Source organism: Cryptomeria japonica, chromosome 10, assembly GCF_030272615.1.
Source record: "Cryptomeria japonica chromosome 10, Sugi_1.0, whole genome shotgun sequence".
Lineage (NCBI taxonomy): Eukaryota > Viridiplantae > Streptophyta > Pinopsida > Cupressales > Cupressaceae > Cryptomeria > Cryptomeria japonica.
In genome coordinates, this window is record NC_081414.1 from 406,789,251 (window position 1) to 406,808,344 (window position 19,094).

General features: G+C 37.8%; 1 protein-coding gene across 1 annotated transcript; it reads right to left on the minus strand.

The window, feature by feature from the left end:
* Positions 1-5,730: 5,730 nt before the first annotated feature.
* On the minus strand, positions 5,731-6,549 carry LOC131038486 (uncharacterized). The gene has a single exon (XM_057970923.2). It carries the CDS (start codon positions 6,547-6,549, stop codon positions 5,731-5,733), a length of 819 nt encoding a protein of 272 aa, XP_057826906.2.
* Between the last annotated feature and the right edge of the window lie 12,545 nt (positions 6,550-19,094).

Sequence of the window (19,094 nt, forward strand, 5' to 3'; positions counted from 1 at the left end):
ATAAATATCTCAGTACCCATATGTGTACTAAGCATTACAACATTAGCTAGGAGTTTAAATCCCCATACCATTTTTTTATTCTTTGATAATTTATAATCAAAATTTCATTTTGAATATGATAGGAGTTTAAATGAGCATGTCCATTGAACTTATGGGTCCAATTCCTAGCACATGAAGTGAAGTATGTGGGTGCAAAATCTCAAACCAATCTTGACCGTCAATAAATTGGCGGCCAAGATATGGTTTAACTTGTTTAGATGAAAGAGAGGTCGCCCATGGGACTCTCCCTCTCCTGTCTACACCTTCTCCACTGCATTTATACTCCCCAAACATAACTATCCTATATCCTAATCAAACCCTCATTTTCTCATTTTTTCTTACGCACTATTTAATTAAACAACGAGTTTCTTACTCAAGATTCATAATAAAAAAATCAACATGAAAAAAAACTTGAAAATAGTTAATTTTAATGAATAAAGATCTTAATAATTTTTAATTTTTTTTTAATAGATTAATAACTACAAAGGGCCAGCACCCTTGTATTAATCAAAACTTGAAAAATACATAGCTGGTTCAGAAAGAGCCATAGGGGGAAAGAACCAGTAAGAAAACCCCCTACCATTGCTCCAACAGAAAATACAAAAAAGACAACCACACTAGTCAAAATGCTAAAAAGCAAGGAGAAAGCAACCAGAGGAGAAAAAATGTCGGTTGGACCAAAGGCCTAGACAGAAATTGGTACAAGGAAATCAGGATTCTTTTGAATTTGAGTCTGGGTCCTCGGTACCGGGGGCAGGAGCAGTAGCTGCATCCAAAATTACTGGGCAATCATTCCCACAAGCTGCATGGGCTAGTGATTCTGCTTTCTCCTAGGGGTGACGATCATCATCTAGAATCCATTCTTCTCCACTGCCAAGCCCCCAAGAGTTGCCATCAACTATGTCACCGTTGGCCGTAATACCAAGGTCTTCTCTTCCCACAAGCCCTTCCTCCTGGATATAGGTGCATCTCCAAGCAACCGTGAAGCCAGGATGTATACCGACAATCTTGCAGAGGAACTCAATATTTCTAGTAATAATGGGCCGGGAGGCTTCCAAGGCATTGAAGTCAAGAAAGCTTATGATCACCATATTTCGCACCTTCGCACCATTTCCCAAACTCATATAATAGTTTTGGGGAAAGGAAAATCTGAGATTGCCATCAACATTATCCAAAACTGTATCAATCTCTCTCTGAAATCGATGCTCAAACACCATTTGGGTGAGAAGCTTCGCCCTTTGCTTGATAGTTCCCATGTAGAGTAGCATGGCTAGGAAGAAAGTTGGGATGTCTGCATTAGCTCTGTATCTATGGTATACATTAAGGAATTCCTCCCCCAAAATCCTTTTAACACAGTGTAGAATCAAAGGGTGACTCGAGGAGAGAACCAATTGTAGGCACTTATCAGATATTTTGCCTAGGAATGCCATCTGATAGCAGGTTGCCTCCAACAAAATTGGTGTTTCCATTGTAAGCAGGAGAGCAAGAAATGGGAAGAGTTTGATGTGTTTAAAATAAGCAAGTCATCCTTTATTTATCTCGCCAGCTCAAAATGGTTGAGGAGCTCGAGGGCTTAGCTAAGCGAGCCAAATTAATTCGCACAAACAAGGTACATCTTAAGCATGCCACCTTAATCGCAATTGATTGCCTCTTTGATGCCAGCCGCCGTCCGACTTTACTATATCTAAAAGTAATGATGCAAATTAGATATCTTCTGACACCATCTAAACTGGAGCTCGAGTTAATGACCCTGGTGGGGTCATACTACTGAAACCAAAGAGAATACCAGTTGGGGGTAGTCAAGAGGTCGATAAGAATACATCTCCTGATGAGAACTACCAACCGGTAAGGGCCAAGCCACTGGGAGCACAAATATCCCTTCTTAGGACCGGATGTAACACTTGAGCTATAATAATTATCATAATCAACATATAGATGTGCCTCCATCCGAACTGGGTATCTGGAGAGGGGCCCGAATGCAACCACTTATCATATATTTTCTAGAAAATCATTCTGACAACAACAACAAAGGTGTTGGAGTAACTCCAAAGAAATCCTAAACCGGAGCGTAAAAATTACCGGTTGGGAGGAAAGGTGCAAGAGGCCTATGTAAACAAAGGCAACGCTAACTGGTAAAGATCAAAAAGTTGGGACTGATACCCTTACTTGTATGAACCAGAAAGACCACCATCAAAGGGAGACCCGTACCTAGTAAGGGTACATCCCCCGATTTGTACTCCCGACCGGTAGAGACAAAACTTTGGGGAACCAAAGTGGTTCATACCTCTACCAAAATAAATGTAGCATTTAGACCATAATGATTGCTATAATCAAGATTTACCTATGCCTGAGCCGAATGCCTGGATCAAGACCACCGTCTACAATTTCCAACTTAGATAGTCTGTCTGCCTCCACATTGCCTTCTCTATAGATATGGTTGATCCAAAAATCTTCAAAGGTATCAAGAAAAACCACCACAGGTCGAAGCCATAGGTTGAGACGCCAACTATGGGTACATGGTTATTACGAACAACATTGATAACATTTAATGAATCACCCTCCAAATGGACTCTTTTTATCCCCAACTCAACCCCCAATTTCAAACCTCTAAATGTCACTCGGAATTCAGCCTCATTGTTAGTGGCCAGACCGATGTCTTTAGAAATTTCCTTAATGCAGATGCCATCAGAATCTCTAATACAACATCCAATACAACTACGCCCCGGATTCCCTGCAGAGGCACCATCAAAGTTAATCTTATACCACCCTATTTTTGGAGCTTCCCACTTAACATTCAATCTCCGATTAACTGGTATCTCAAGATTACCATTACCAAAAAGCGAGGAGATGTTCAAATTAGGGAACGCAAGCTTGAACTTCCAATCCCAGTCAGTGTATAGATCCTTTTTCAGCAATTTGGACTTGGTCGCTTCATTCAGGAGTTCAACCAGGTGGTTCTCAATTTTCCCACAGAGGGCTAACTGGCCCATCTCTTTATCTTGGAAAATTCTCCGATTCCTTTCTTTCCAAATTTCCCAAATCATCAGTGAGGGAAGGATAACAAATAAGTCCCCAAATAATGCCTTGCATTTTTATTTCGGCCATAGTAGAAATCAATCATCCAAACCTTTCGAAAAAGGGCATACTAGATTTAACTTACCCATAAAATGCCACTAATATTTGCTGGAGAAATTGCAGTGTAGCAAGAGGCGATCAATTGTTTCCTCTTGATTCTGACACAATACACATCTACTGGGCCCATTTATACCTAATTTAAGGAGTCTTTCATTGGTTAAGATTTTCCTCTAGAAAGCCATCCAAGCAAATGAACCTGGTTTAGGAAGAAGATGTTTGTGCCAGAACAGCCTAACCGGCCAATCCTTCTTATCTACAACAACTTCTTTCAATTTATAGCCAAAACATACCTTATACTTACCATCAGAAGTGCCACACCATCTAATGATGTCCTTGTCCGGGGATGGATGAATAATTCAATTCTTTAGAATATCGGTAAGAAGGTCTTTTTGACTTTGGGCTAGAACCAATGGGTCCAGAGAGTTCGACACACATTTGTCCATTGTCACATTGTATCAGGTAGGGCCAATTTCTTATTAATAGAATTCATCTGAGGGCTGATCAGAGAATGTCGAGTTCAACTATCTTGACCCCTCAATCTATTCTCCTTAATTGAATGACCATAATCACATACCTTGTGACCCCAAAGCCGACAAGTTTTTCTCATTATAGGTTAGAGAATAGGGTTATGACACAAAGCTTCATTGCCACTCCAAGAATCCAGCCAACAGGATGCATTCCTCCCGTTTCTGACATCCCAAGTGACCTGATCGCTAATGATCTCTCTGCATTCCAGAATAAAGTTCCAAATGGTCGAGCCCCTAGGAGGGTTGGTAGCTGTGAGAATCCTTTTAGGCTCAAGAGAGTCCAAATATTTGTGTTTAAGGATTCTTGACCATCTCTGATTACCACCTCTACAAATTTCCCACACCAGTTTTGCACCCATATCCAAATTCATAATAGAAATTTGATGAATGCCCACACCTCCAACATTTTTTGGTTTGCTTATTTTTCCCTAGGCAATGAGTGGAAAATTCCCTTTATCATTCGAGCCATTCCAAAGGAAATTTCTCATTATGGTGATTAACTCATCTTCTATTGCAACTGGTAGCTTCAAACAAGCCATGGAGAAAACCGGTAAGGCAAAGAGGACTGATTTTATCATAGTAAGCTTGCCGGAAAATGATAACCACTTCCCTTTCCAATTTTCAAGCCTAGCTTTACATTTATCAATAAGATGTGTCCAATAGAAAGTCCTATTATGGCCAATAAAAAGAGGAGTCCCAAGAAAATTACCTAGAAAGTTTGCCACTCTTAAATTAAGGATTCATGATAGGACAACTTGCATATTCGGCATCGTGTTAATAAAGAATGCTTCTGACTTGTTCCAATTGATTTTATGCCCCAAAGCATTGCAGTAGCCATTTAGGTATGTATTAATTATCCTTGCCTCTCTTCTGCTAGAGGCTCCAAATAGAATAGTATCATCAGCAAATTGCAAGTGGGTTGAATGTTCAATTCCTGTGGCCACATTGACACCCACCCAGTGACCATCATGCTGAAGATCTTTAATCATCCGACCTAAAGCTTCATCCTAATTATAAACAAAAATGGCGACATAGGATCCCCTTGGCAAATGCCTTTTGTTGAAGGGAAGAAACCATGAGATGAACCGTTAACCAAAACTGAGAATTTGGGGGTTGAAAGACAATTATTGACCCAAGTGATCCATCCATTACAGAAGTCAAATTTCCTCAATACATCAACAAGAAAATCCCTATCCACCATATCATAGGCTTTCATGATGTCCAACTTTAATATCATACAAGAAGATTTAGTCTTCCTAGCAGTGTGGAGGGTTTCATGAGTAGAGATGATACCTTCAACAATAGAGCGACCAGGGGCAAAGCCACTCTGTTCATCTAAAATAATATTTCCTAGAAGGGGTTTCAAACTATTGGCAATAATATTTGTTACTATTTTATAAATTGAGTTGCATAAAGAAATTGGTCTAAAATCACCCATTTGCTGAGGGTTCTTCTTTTTCGGAACTAAGGCTAGAAAGGTATGATTGATGGCTCCCAGCATAGTCATTTTTTTCTTAGATTCTTCTACTGCTAGTTGCAAATCCTAGGTGATAATGTCCCAGAAATGCTGAAAGAAGGCCGCAGGAAAACCATCAGGGCCTAGAGTCTTATCAAGATTCAGCTGGAAGGTAACTTTCCTGACTTCTTCTAAGTCAATAGGTTTGAAGAGCTCTATATTGTGTCTTTCAGTAATTAAAGGAGGGATTGCATCTAGAATTATGTTTCTTGCTTCCTGATCAATCTGACAATTTTCATTCATCAGAGATTCAAAGTGTCTAACTGCTTCCTAGGCAATATCCTCATAATCTCTGGCAATACTACCATCCGGTTTAACCACCTTCGATATTCTGGATCTGTTGTGATTGGCATTAGCCGATCTGTGGAAGAACTTGGTATTTCTATCTCCATCCTTAAGCCAAATTTCTCTGGATTTCTGTCTCCAGTGAATTTCTTCACACTGGAGAATTTCATTTAGCTCTGACTTGAGTGAGCTTTCCCTTTGGAAGAGTACTTCATTCATGCCTGACTTTTAGACAGAAATGGAAAGATACTCCAATTCTACCGTAACCCTGAGTTTCTCCATATGGATGTTTTGGAATTGACTCAAATTCCACTCTTTGATTTTGATCTTAATAAACTCGAGTTTCTTATTTAGCTTGAACAACATCGAGTTGTTTCCAAGAACCAGTTCATTCCACCATGCTGTTATCAGATCATGTAAATCTAGCGCTCTAAGCCACATTGACTCAAACAGGAAAGGAAGGCCACCCTTAGAATGTCCTAGAGACACATTAAGGCAAATAGGGAAATGATTTGAACCTATAAGGGGTAGAATGACTGATTCAAGAATAAGATTTTGAGCTAGCCAGTCACTAGCCACCAAAAATCGATCAAGACGTTTTGCAATTTCAGTGAAACCGGTACGCCTATTCGTCCATGTAAAGGTACCATTCTTAGGGACAATATCCAATAACTGATTCTTATCAACAAAATCTTGGAAATCTTTTTGAGCCATACCAATCCTCTGAATACCACCCTTCTTTTCATTACTTGCCAATATAGCATTGAAGTCGCCTGCAAACACACAGCTGCCCATAGTGATATTTTGGAGTTTATTTGACAAGAGAGCCCATAACTCATGTTTGTCATTAGCACCAGAGGGTCCGTAGACATTAAAGAGATTAAAACTCTCATTTTTGCATAAACTAGTGACCAGACAATGTTGCCAATATTTATCTTCACCAAGGAGAGTGATTTGAACCTTCAAAGGGTTCCAAATTATTCCCATGCCACCAGAGGCTCCCTTAGATTGCCTTAAAAGACCTTTCCATTGTTTCCATACTTTCATTTTTTTTCAATCTTAGACTGACTCCATTTAGTCTCCTGTAATACCCAAATATCCCCCTTAGTTTCATCAATCTGGCGCTTAATTAAATGCCACTTGTCAAGGGCATTAAGGCCCCTGACATTCTAGGATAGAAGTTTCATGGAGCCTGGGGAAGGGGGTTTCCCTTCCCTAAGATAAGCTTGGATTATCCATTAGCTGCACCTGTGATTATCAACATCGTTTTCCTTGATTTGCGCCCCCTTTTACCCTTTGGTTGAAAGTTTGGTACATTAATATCTAGCTTAGACTTCCCAAACCCTTTTGCAGTATCATCCATTATAAGGTTGGCAACCGGTTCAATGTCCTCTTCCCATTCTGAGGCAAAGGAAACAATTTCTCCTTCTTCCAAGCCAATGGTGAAGCCATTCTTGCTTGGATCATCAAAGGTGGTTGGACCATCTGGCAGAGGGGGAGTCATCTCATCCTCCATTATACTAAAATCACTGGTCTTATTGGGTACTGAGGAAAGAGTAGCTGCAAACTCTGTTATAATATCCTTTTGAAGGGTTTTAGCATCTTCCAAAAGATTTAGTAGAGCTTGAGCACTTTCAATGTTGGCAGAAAGGGCCTGATGATGGCTAGACACAACAAGAGGAGAATTAACAACAAGATTATTCTTTTCCATCTCCTTCATACTGACCGCCGAGGATTGCTCAACATCATTTGCTTCTCGAATTTTTGTATTCTCCTTGTCTACCTTCATGTCAATCGGCTTAGATTGCACACAAGCATAACTTTTAAGGATAGAGGTCGATACTTCACAATCAAGACCTATGTGCTCCCTTGAGAAGCATTTGGGAAAAAGGTGCAACTGATCTTCCCTATCAATCCTTTGAATCCATACCTCTCCGACCCTGATAATTTTGACTTCTTCTAGGATTTTGGAGATCTGGTTGGTGTAATACATATCCTGATAAAGCTACCCCACACCCTATCCTCCAAATATCGTCCACAGAAACAAAACTGCCAATCTCTTTGCATATATCTTTTATGATCTCAATGTGAAAATAGTCTGATGGGCAGTTATATAACCTTAACCAGACTGTGTTTTCTGACAGGGTATGGAACCGGGGATTAAAATTTGGTTTTCAATCAATGATATGCACCCCAATCCCATCCAAAGTATAAGGACCTTTATTTTTAGCATTAAACATGTCCTCATTTTTCATAAACTCAATTAGATAATAATCATTCGGAAGGACATTAAAGTTAATGTTCTCCCCTCATTGCGATCTACACCTTTTCTCAAAATTTCCCCTTAACCATTTGCCACCACTCCATTTGGTAAAGAAATAGAAATCTTGAAGATTTGACCTAGCCAAATTGATCTTATTATCATCCAAAATAACAGTGGTTCTCAAAGTTTTCCTTACCGGTTTGTGGATGGCCGGATGAGCCGATGGATTGTATCTTCGCCAGTGTTCATTTTTCCAAACTCGATCCAGATTAGATTGCTGGTTTCTAGCTAGGGCAGTGGATAGCCAGGCCTCAACACGATCGACATGTGAGGTTTTGTCTTGCCTAAACCGCCCATTCTGAAATTTGTTAGGGTTGTTACCCGGAGGGGGTTTAAAACCTTTCCTATGACAATCATGGGTGTTAATTCTCTCTGACTTCGATATAGAGGGCAAAATTGACTTCCAATTGTGTGCCAAATCAAAAGCAGGAAGCTTCGCATTTCGAAACCAACCATCATTGCTCCATGAGAAGCCATTTTTCTTCCATGCCTGCGAGTTTATTGGCTTGAGATTACTATTTGTGTAGGGGTGACTAGCATCAAAATTTCTCTAAGGTCTAGGAACCCTACTACCTCTCATCACAGGATTAGGTGCATCCACCTTCCATGGTCGGCTTGGGGATTGATCTTTCCATGTTGTTGTTTTGAGCACTAGTTGCTTGCCGGTCGTAAGGTGCCAAATTGATTCAATCGGAAAAGCTTCATTCGCTTCATCACTCCAAGACTTGAGCTTCCCCTGACCCTTGCCATAGATCGGAGCCCCAACAATCTGCTCACCGGTTTGAAGCCTGTTGTTGCCACTGCCACTGCCGAATTCGCCACCTGTGCTCACCATCCTTTTGCGAGTTTTTGAAACTAGAAATTATTTATCTACCTTAAGATCTTAATAATTATTATTATTATTATTATCAAATAAAATTATTATTATTATTATTTAAATTTTTAATTTTTTTTTTTTTTTTTTTTAAATTTAAAAAAAAGGAAATAAAACTATTACCTATTTTTACCCTCTGGACAAAAATATCCCCCTTCCAGTATCACTAGCCAATTTTTAGAGGGGATTTAAATTAAATGTCTTTCGTTTGAAATATTTAAGTTCTATGACATCATTTTGTCCATTTGATAATTTAAGCTTGTCAAGCTTTTAAAAAAAAAATGATGTATTGTATTCCCACATTGAATTAAGTCAAATATGTTCGATAATAGTTTTTAAGTGATTTAAATTTTAAAAGGTTCAAAAGCCATTATCCACGTGGTATAGGTTGAACTAGGGTTATGGGCTAGAAAGCTCAAAGTTGTTTAACGAGGAATCCCTTTCCTTGTGAGTTTTTCTCACTGTTACAAGTTGCATGTAGCTATCAAGAATCTCTCACAGAGCGGCGATATGAATTTTGGAGAGATTCATGCACAAGAGAAGCATTTTTAAAGCCTCACGGTGTAGTTACAACAGTATCTTTGGAGTTATCTCAGTGATTTGTACATGAAATCTACAGTATGATGTCAAGGAGCATTCACGTCAAAGCTTAATACAACAGTAAGGAGGAAAAAGTCTCAGTCAAGACCCACAAATAAAGGTAGGGTTTCAAGTTCAACCCACAATACCTTAGTGCTCTAATGTATTCCTTGGATATTCGTGTTTTGTGTGTAAAAGGTTTATTGCTTTCAAGAAATCATGCATCTTTACAAGTAATCTATTGTTAATTTATGAGAAATCCATGTTATCTGCAATACCTTTCATTTAAACTCCATATGAATCTCTCATTGTTCTTTTCAAGATTTGGTTAGAATCATGTATGCCCCTTTCATTGTCAAGGAAGTGTTATAAAGGATCACAAAGGCAATAATAGAGATGGTAGCAACATTTTATGTGAGTTTCATATACTTTAAAAGGTATTATGGGCAAGTATTTTCCTCTTATATATTTCATAGCATCCATCATAGAGTGCTTCCAAGACAGGACATCAAAGATAGCTTCATATTAGAAAAAGAGAGAGAAGTGAGGTCTCAAAGAAGACAGTGAAGTCTCATTGATAAACAAAAGCAATCAACTTCAAGGCTGATTTGCTATCCCAGCCTCACAAAGATCACTGTAATAGTGGTAAGAAGATTCATAGAGCATACACAAAAACACAATGATGTCTAGAAAGTCTCATAGAAAGGAGAGTATGTTTGCCTAATGAGCAGTCATAATGTGTTCTCGGAGTATTGAAGCGAAAAGACAGTTATAGGAGCAGTCTCTTTCAGTTTTTTACTGCTCAAATCAGAAATATAAAAGCCTTCATGCCAAAATCCATGAATACCACAAAAAAAGGTAGTGCAGTCATGAAGAAAATACAATGACAATGAATCTTAAGGACATAGTTAAAGACAAAATATTGAGAGCACCTTTAAGAGATTAATGGTAGAACAATATAAGTTGCATACCTATCATCCAAAGAAATAATCCAAGAAATCATTGATGAGTAGTCTTAATGATAGTCTTGAAGGTGATCTTAAAGCACACTTCTTCATTTACAGTCATTGACAATATGGTACCCCTACCAAGAATCACAGAGATTACCCTTTGAGGGCAATGCAACTTAAGATCTTCATGTTTATCACAAAGACAGTCATGACAGTCGGCCAAAAGGATAAAGAAAGCAATGATCATAAGTAACAGTTGAAAGGAAGCTTGAGTAGCCTACAAAACCATGGAGTTATGCACAAAGCTCTCAAATATTTCATGATCACAGCAGACCTTGGGCCAAATCACAGTTGCAGTCAATGGAAAAGAATTTATGAGCTAAGTATGGAGCAGTCCCACTGCATAAGACATTCACAAAGTCAAATAGAAGACATGATAAAGAAGCCATGATAGTGACCTAAAAGTACTGTGAATACTCCATAAATTATGAATACATACCTGATATAGAAGGAGGAAATGATACATTCAATGGACCAGTCTAATATTCATCAAAAGGAGGTTTTCAAAAGTAAAGAAATCAGTCACATTGTTGCACCCCTAGATCATAAGAATAGACATTAATAGTATTGTTTAGTTGTCAGAGAATTCATGGAAGCATAGCATGATATTAGAATTACTTAGAGATGCTTAGGTTTTTAGACCTTGTTCATAGCTAGTTGAGTAATTCTCAGAGAAAATGAGGCAAAGAACCAATCATTGTCAATGCACAGTAGGAGTAGCCATAAGATACCAAGGAAAGCCCATTGAAAATAGCACAAGATTCTAATCAAAACCAGTCACAAAACATGAGGAAAATAGAGATCTTAGAGCAGTAAATAGTTTCAGGAAAATGATCACATTCACAGTGATAAGATCAAGTCTTCAATGCCAAGGACATTGAGAATTTTTGAGCACTATGACAGCAATAAGGAAGGTCACTAACAATAGATGACTTAGAAGTACAATGACTATTTAAAAATCCTGAAACAAGGATAGGAGCAATCATTTTCTAAAAATCACAATCATTGAATGGCAGACTTGGGAAATGAGTCTTAGATATGAAAGGGACAAGGATCTATCAAACGCCAATAACCAGTAAGGTCTTATAGATGAGCAGTGATAGACAAGTAAGAACACAATTGAGTTAATTTCTTGTAGGATTCAGTGGCAATGGAAAAGGTTAGAGGATGCCTATTTCACTATCAAAAGCATGTTCATGAGGCAGGGGTAGCAGAAATGGCAGTCACAGTTTTGAAGAAAGCCACAAACCCTTTCCTAACCATAATGTAACAACATCAGGAAATCCATCAAAAACACAGGGCATGAATATCTTATGGATTATTGAGATTATCATTGCAGTCCCTAAGCATGATTGACCACCCAAACAAGGAGTCATCAATGAAAAATGTCCATTATTGTCTAAAGAGAAGCTGACTGGAGATATAAGCTACTATATTGTGAAAATAGTCCAAGAATCAAGATAGATTTAGCATATTGCAAGATGTTGAGCAGATCCATTATGAAACAAAATACAGTCACATGAAAAAGAAGACAGCCAAAGAGATAATAATAGTCAGAGCAGTACTTCTATAGGATGTATCAGTGTGATACCAAGAAGATAAAGGTTGCCATTGGGTATTATCATAGGCATGGTCATGGCTAAATCAAGAGAGTCATCTCAATGACTCAAAACAGTGATAGTGCAGTCTTGAAAAAAATATGTGTAGTCACAATGCATTGAAGACAACCAAGTTTATGTTTAACCGTTATCAAAGATGCCACATAACAAAGAATATAGCAGGCTCAATGATGTGTTAAACAGTCTTGAAGCCTCCAAGAGCAAGTATGAGCAGGGTTTCAAAGGACAAATCAGTCTACAGAGGATTTGTTTCATCATACACCGAGAACCAGTTAAGTGACTAGTGGGACAGAACAAAGACCTTTTCAATGACAGTGGTACGTTTTGATAGTATTGTTACAGTATTCTCAGAGCAAATAGTAGCAATAAATTAAAAGCAATCACTAGGTATATGAGATAGTATTGTATAATGTATGCCACTATAGTCATAGTTTGTTGTTCTAAAGAGTAGTCATGAATGGAAATCAAAGATTGTAGCACTTTAAAGGTAAAAGAATCACTATGGGAACATTCCAAAAAGGTTATAGTGAGCATCATAGATCAAAGATATCATAGGTTCACAAAGTGCAGACCTGAGGAGGGTACTATGATAGTCATTGAAGGGTGCAGACAAGGTATTGCATATACCCAATCATGACATCGATAGTCAATGAAGAGAATCCTGAAGATAGAGCTTCCACAACCATGGTTGATTGCATTCAGAACAACTAGACAAAGAGAAGATTGAGGACACAAATGAATGATCTCTTATCTTTGATAGTAATATGGAGTAGTCTTGTCACACATAAAAGACGATGTTATTAAAACACAATGGATTTCATGAAGCACGTGGACTGTCAAGCAGGCATTAAGCAGTCAAGAAATAAAAGAACAATGTTCCAAGGAGAAGGCCAGCTATATGATTAGATGCTAATAGTCATAAGAGTCTCACAGAGTCAATACATATATGTGACAGCCAAAGGATACCATAGAATCTTTAAGACAGTCATTAAAGGTCACCACTGAGTAAAGAATAGTCTTAAAGAACATCAATATGGATTGATTATATTCATAGAACAGTCAAGGCATTTGAGAATGAAAACTCTAAAGTAGCATATCAAAAGGAGTTGTCAAGGAAAAATGGATTTATGTTGTCATATACTCAGTCAAAAGAAGGTGAAGATGCAGTCATCCTGAAATAGAGAACATAAAAAGAAAAAAGTCACAGCCCTATCAAAAGAATGCAAAGATTAAGCCTAAGACCAAAGAATGAGACAATATAAAAAAATCCATTGTTACACTCTAAAGACCACATCATTGAAAGCTTTTAAAAATATGGTTATCAAGAACAAAAGGTCAAATATGAGAAAATATTTTATCTCAGACAGGGGAGTCCTAGCAATCAAGCCTAAAAGGTCCTCTCAGAGTTACAAGGACAGTGCAGTTTTGAAATGATATCTTTGATATCTTTGAGTCCTAAGGTTAATGCATTATACAGACTCCTAGTCGGTTCAGCAAATAAGAGATGGAGTACTCATTTCATGCCTAAAGGGAAGATCCACATCAGTTTGAACTCCCACAGCTAACATATCACTTGAGATAAGTTTTGAACTTATTGACAACTAGTTTGGGGCAGTTTTAAGCCTTTTTGTGCATGATTCAAGTTCAAATCTGACCTCATGCCTTTGAAAATCATCAATCATATAAAACCATCAGTTCAATCCTTTAAATAAGGAGTTTGTGGATCAAATACATCAGTTCAAGTTCAGATAAGGACCCCATATGAGTTGTACTTGGGTCAAGGCTAGTCTTGAAGAAGTTAGCTCTCAATTTAGAGCAGTTTTAAGCCTTATTTTGCATGTTTATTCGCCAAATTCGACCCCAGGTCTACAATCATGCAAAGTTGATGATTCTTCCAAGAATGAAGACTTTCAGTTGAAGGATAATGTAGCAGTTCAGACTTAGTTCTATCTTTCACTCAAGGTTGCAACTTCTTCTCTATAAGACATCTTTTCTTATCTTTCTATTCTAGTTGCTTTTCTCTCCGCCCTTTGCTTTTAGCTGGGTATGAAGCATTGTAAACTCATTTTCTAAGTTTTATAACAGCAACACTCTTTCATTTTTTAATAAAATAGCAGCAATATTCCTTCTTAATACTTTGTATTTCCTTTCATGGATGAATGATTTGATGTTTTTCTGTAGTTTATGTATTAAATCATCTAATATGTCTCATTCAAATATGATTGGTGTAGGAAGATGCATGATAGGTGCAGGACTTAGATTGTGTTGTTGGCAAACTGGAGGAATTGATTATGTGTTGCATTGATGTTTTGTCATTGATGGCAACACCGACTGTTTTGGTTGTTTACCGGTTTCTGGTAGAGCGATTGGATTATGATATTGATTTGGTATGCTCTGGTATGCTTCAGTTTTTGGAATTGGTTTGGATTTGTCATTCATGATATTCAGATGGGTATCATGATCAGTTGGTTCAGGATTTGATGACTTAGGAGCTATCATTTGTTCTAGTAAGCCTTTTGGTCACCGGTAAGGGTTTTACCAATAGAGCTTTGTTGAAGATCTTTTGATGCACATCATAAGTGGTGTTGGCACGACTTCTAGATGGCTTTCAAGATGTTGGTTATCTTGTTCATGTTCCTATTGATTGGTGGTGTTGGATTTGGGTCGAGACCTAATGCTATCTTATTCGGCTAGGTTATGGACATGTTTATTTAATGTGTTGATAGATGTTCCCGATGCGTTATCGGTTAGATCTATTGATTGGATTATGTTGTTTTGGTCTTAGGCCAGCTTGGTCGATCATTGGATTACGGTTTTATGTTATGAATTTATTGGATTATCTTTTAGGTGGCTGACCTAATTGTTTAGGTCCTAGGTTGGTATAAATATGATGTAAGATCTCTTTGTAGATCATGAATATATTCGTGGGTTTTTGCGATAAAGGATTATCTGTGTGCGAATAAGGTTGTAATCATATGCAGAGGTTTTGGTTGATCATAGGTGATCGAATTGGGTTGGTGAAAGAGGTTTAAGAACTCTGATACTCAGCTTAACCGGAACTGTATTCAGGCATAAGAGATGTTATTCTTGCAGTTCACTCTTCTTTCTTGATTGTAGTCTGGATTCATTTTGTAGTCAGTGAGGCTCCTTTTGTGATGAGAAGTGTGCTCTAGGTTGTTGGCCTTCTTGCATGTGCAGACCCCTTTTTTTGTAATCACATACTTACTACAGAAGTATTATCTGACTGTGGGTAGGCTTCCCACTGTGGTATTTCCCTTTACCAGGTTTTCCACATACAAATCTTGGTGTTATCTTTTGTGGATGGTCAGTAAATGTTCTATGGATTATATTTGTGCTTAACTGTTATATCTTGTATTCCGATATTTGGTTTATGTATTTTGGTAATAAAGTTTTAATGCTTAAAGTTCTATAATTTGTTAATAACTGATTCACCCCCCCCCCCCCCCCCCTCTCAGTTGTTCATCAGTTATCTGATCTATCTAACAATCGGTATCAGAGCCTGGTCCTCTCTATAGAAGCTTAACCACTTGAGGAAGATCCTATGGCATCTAATAGCTCAAGTTCACCAAGTTCATCTGCAGCTGTTTTCTGGAGAGAAATTCCTAGGCTTAATGGAACAAATTACAGAGTATAGAACATTGAGATGGAGAATCATCTGAGCTGTCTTGGTAAAGAGATTTGGGAGATCAATGAGAAAGGATATATACATCATAATCCAGCATCTGGCAATCCTCCTTTGACAGGCTTAGATAAGGACATTGAAAATGATTGCAGAGCTAGAGAATCCCTTTTGTGCGCACTTTCTGATCATCAAGTTATGGGACTAACTGACAAATCAACTGCAAAAGCTATATGGGATAAATTGGAGACTTTGAATGAAGGTGACCCTACTGTTAAAATTGCTAAACTTGATGGTTATCGGGTGAGATATGAGAACCTAAAGATGGAAGAAGATGAAAGGATTGCTTCTTTTAAGGAGAGAGTTAATGAAATTGTTCTGGGAATTCAGTGTTGTGGTGGATCTCTGAACAAAGATGAAATAGTTTCTAAAGTATTGAGAGCTTTGCCACCGGCTTATAAGATGAAGGCTACTACAATTAATGAGTTGAGAATAATGGAAAACACCTCTATTAATATGGATTCCTTGGTTGGGAAGTTATCTGCTTTTGAGCTTGAGGAATTTGGTCCTTCTAGAGTTGCAAAATTTGAACCTGCTTTTCATGCATCTACATCATCTACCGGCAAGAGTGATTGGAAAGCCTTATATGCTAAGGAACTAGAGGAAATGAAGAAAGAAGATGAAGAGTTTGAGAAACTTGAAGCCGTATTTTCTAGAAGGGTACCTAAAGGTCCTACAGGAAGTAAGTATGAAGGAAAATCACCTTTTAAATGTTTCACATGTAATAAGATAGGTCATTTTGCATCTAGATGTCCTGAAATGAATTCAAGATTTGAGGAAAGAGCTAGAAGATCTTTTAGGCCTAACCATGATTATCAGAACAAGCATAATTACAAGAGGAACAAAGACAAATCATGATACTATGCAGATGAGGAAGGTGTGACTGATTCTGATGATGAACCGACACAAGATTCAACTAGTGGATCCAGCAATGGAAAGGAATGGGTATTCTTGGCTATCAAGGAAGATGATCTGGTACCTAAAGAAAATGCCCTTGCTGCTAAAGTTGAAGATAAGGATGAATGGGTGATAAACAGTGGATGTTCACATCATATGATTGGAGATAAAAGGAAGTTTCTATCTTTACAATAATTAGATGGTGGTCTAGTTATATTTGGAGATGACAAAGCATGCATGATCAAGGGAAGAGGAACTATATCATTAGATGGTAAGCATGATACTAATAATTTTTATTATGTTGAAGGTTTAAGGCATAATCTTTTGAGTGTAGGACAATTGGTGGATAAGGGATTTCAATTACAATTCAAGGATGGAAAGTGCAAGATTATCAATAGATCTGGATTGGAGTTTGCAGCCAGTACTCAGACTATAGATAACATCTTTCATTTGAACTCTGGTGAGAAGACATGTTTGATTGCACAAATTGATGAGGGTTCGCTATGACATAAGAGGTTATGCCATGTGAATTTTGATTGCATTGTAAAGATTAGTTCTACTAAGGCAATTAGAGATATACCTAAGATTGTGAAGCCCTATAATTCGGTATGTAAGGAATGTCAAATAGGAAAGCAAGTCAGAACTTCTTTTAAGAGTATACAAGACAAATCTAATGATGTTTAATCAAAAGTTTTAAGTGGGGTAGACATTTTATGCTAATCATTGATGACTATTCTAGAATGATGTGGGTTACTTTTCTAAGGGATAAATATGAAGCTTTTGAAAAGTAAAATATTTAAAGCTAAAATTGAGACAGAGACAGGATTGAAGATTAAATTCTTAAGGTCTGATCAGGGTGGAGAATTCACATCCAGTGAATTTAACAGTTATTGTGAAAAGAATGGGATAAAGAGACAATTATCTTCACCCCGAACACCTCAACAAAATGGAGTTGTGGAAAGGAAGAACCAAACTATTTTGGATGTGGCTAGAACTATGATGATGGAAGCTAATCTGCTTCATATCTACTAGAGAGAAGTTGTGAGCACGACAATATACACATTCAACAAAGTTCATATCAAAGGAGACACCGGTAAGACACCTTATGAGTTATGGTTTGGTCATACACCAATAATTAAGTATTTCAAAATATTTGGTACTAAATGCTATATCAAAAGAGATGATTCCAATGGAAAGTTTGATCCTAGATGTGATGAAAGGATATTTATAGGTTATTCTAATGAAAGAAAAGCATATAGATGTTATAACAAAAGATTGCAGAGAATTTTGGAGAGCACTAATGTGGTGCAGGAGCACCCAAAGACACAAATGAATCCTAAAGAGTCTAATATCACCCATGAGGTGAAAATGTTCATATGTAGTAGGTTGATAGGTTTGTGAGTCAATAAGACCCAATTGATGTAAGGCATTGTCATGGTTGCATTTTACAAGCCATCATGGACAAATGACCATGTGGGTCAGTAGGAGTCTACGCATGAATTAGGAAATAAATATTGGTCTTAGAAACATCAGACCAATCCTTGGAATAGGCTGAATACACCTTGGAGTCGCCAAATTTGAAAGTTGCAAGTTGACAACTTTTGTTGTCATTGCAAAATATTATAAAAAGGGGTAACTAATCCTCCAACGGTTCCAAAGTTTGAAAAGTGGTTGGAAACCATTAGGTAAGCTATATTAGGACCACTTGGATTGATTCTAGGGTTGTTGTTAAATTTCTTGAATTTTGTGATGTTTTGGAGTTTTGGAGCAATATAACATACTTGGAGTTTCCTGAGATTCTGTGCGTTTCATGTTTATTTCTGACCTGTATGGATTGGTGGATGCCTAAAACCAATTGGATGATTAGGGAAGTATCTTACCTTTCATTTGAATCAATTTTGAGGTCTTGAAACAATCGGGTTGTAGGGAGCCATCAAAACCTATCCAGATTGGTCACAAACCCTGCCAGCACCTAGGGTTTCACTGAAAAAGATGATCATAATCTGAAATTTTCACCAGAGGACCAAACAACCTGTGGGGAAATGTTAGAGGGTCCATTGTAGCATAATATTTTGGTGTTGTTTTGCAGGGAGGATCCAAGCCCGAGGAGATTGAATTGACCCTAAGCGGGCATCTCTATGTGACCGCCTAAACTATAGAAGTGAAAATCACTTGCAGTAGATAAAGGAGATGGGATCAAGTCTCAAAACCTTGGATTTGGTGGTTTGACAAATTACACCACCTTGCATAAGTGATTTTTTGGTCAAGGGACTAATACAAGGGGTACTTGCTTTGTAAATTATGCCTAATTGGCTTGATTAGGTCTGGAAGGACAGTAAGGGTATAGACTTTTCAAAATTGGGGTTAGAGTCTAAGCCTTTGGGGAATTGTGTAAATTGATAAAGGGTATCTAAATCTTCCCTTAGTTTTTCTTTTCCTTTGAAATATTATTAAGTTGTGTGTGGAGAACTCAACCGATAGGGCTACTAGTCAACCGGTAGGGCTGCTAGACAAATAGGACAGTTGTGAGACAAGTACCCCCCAACACATTTGACGGCTAGATCTAATGAATGTTTTGAGTTGGTTGGAC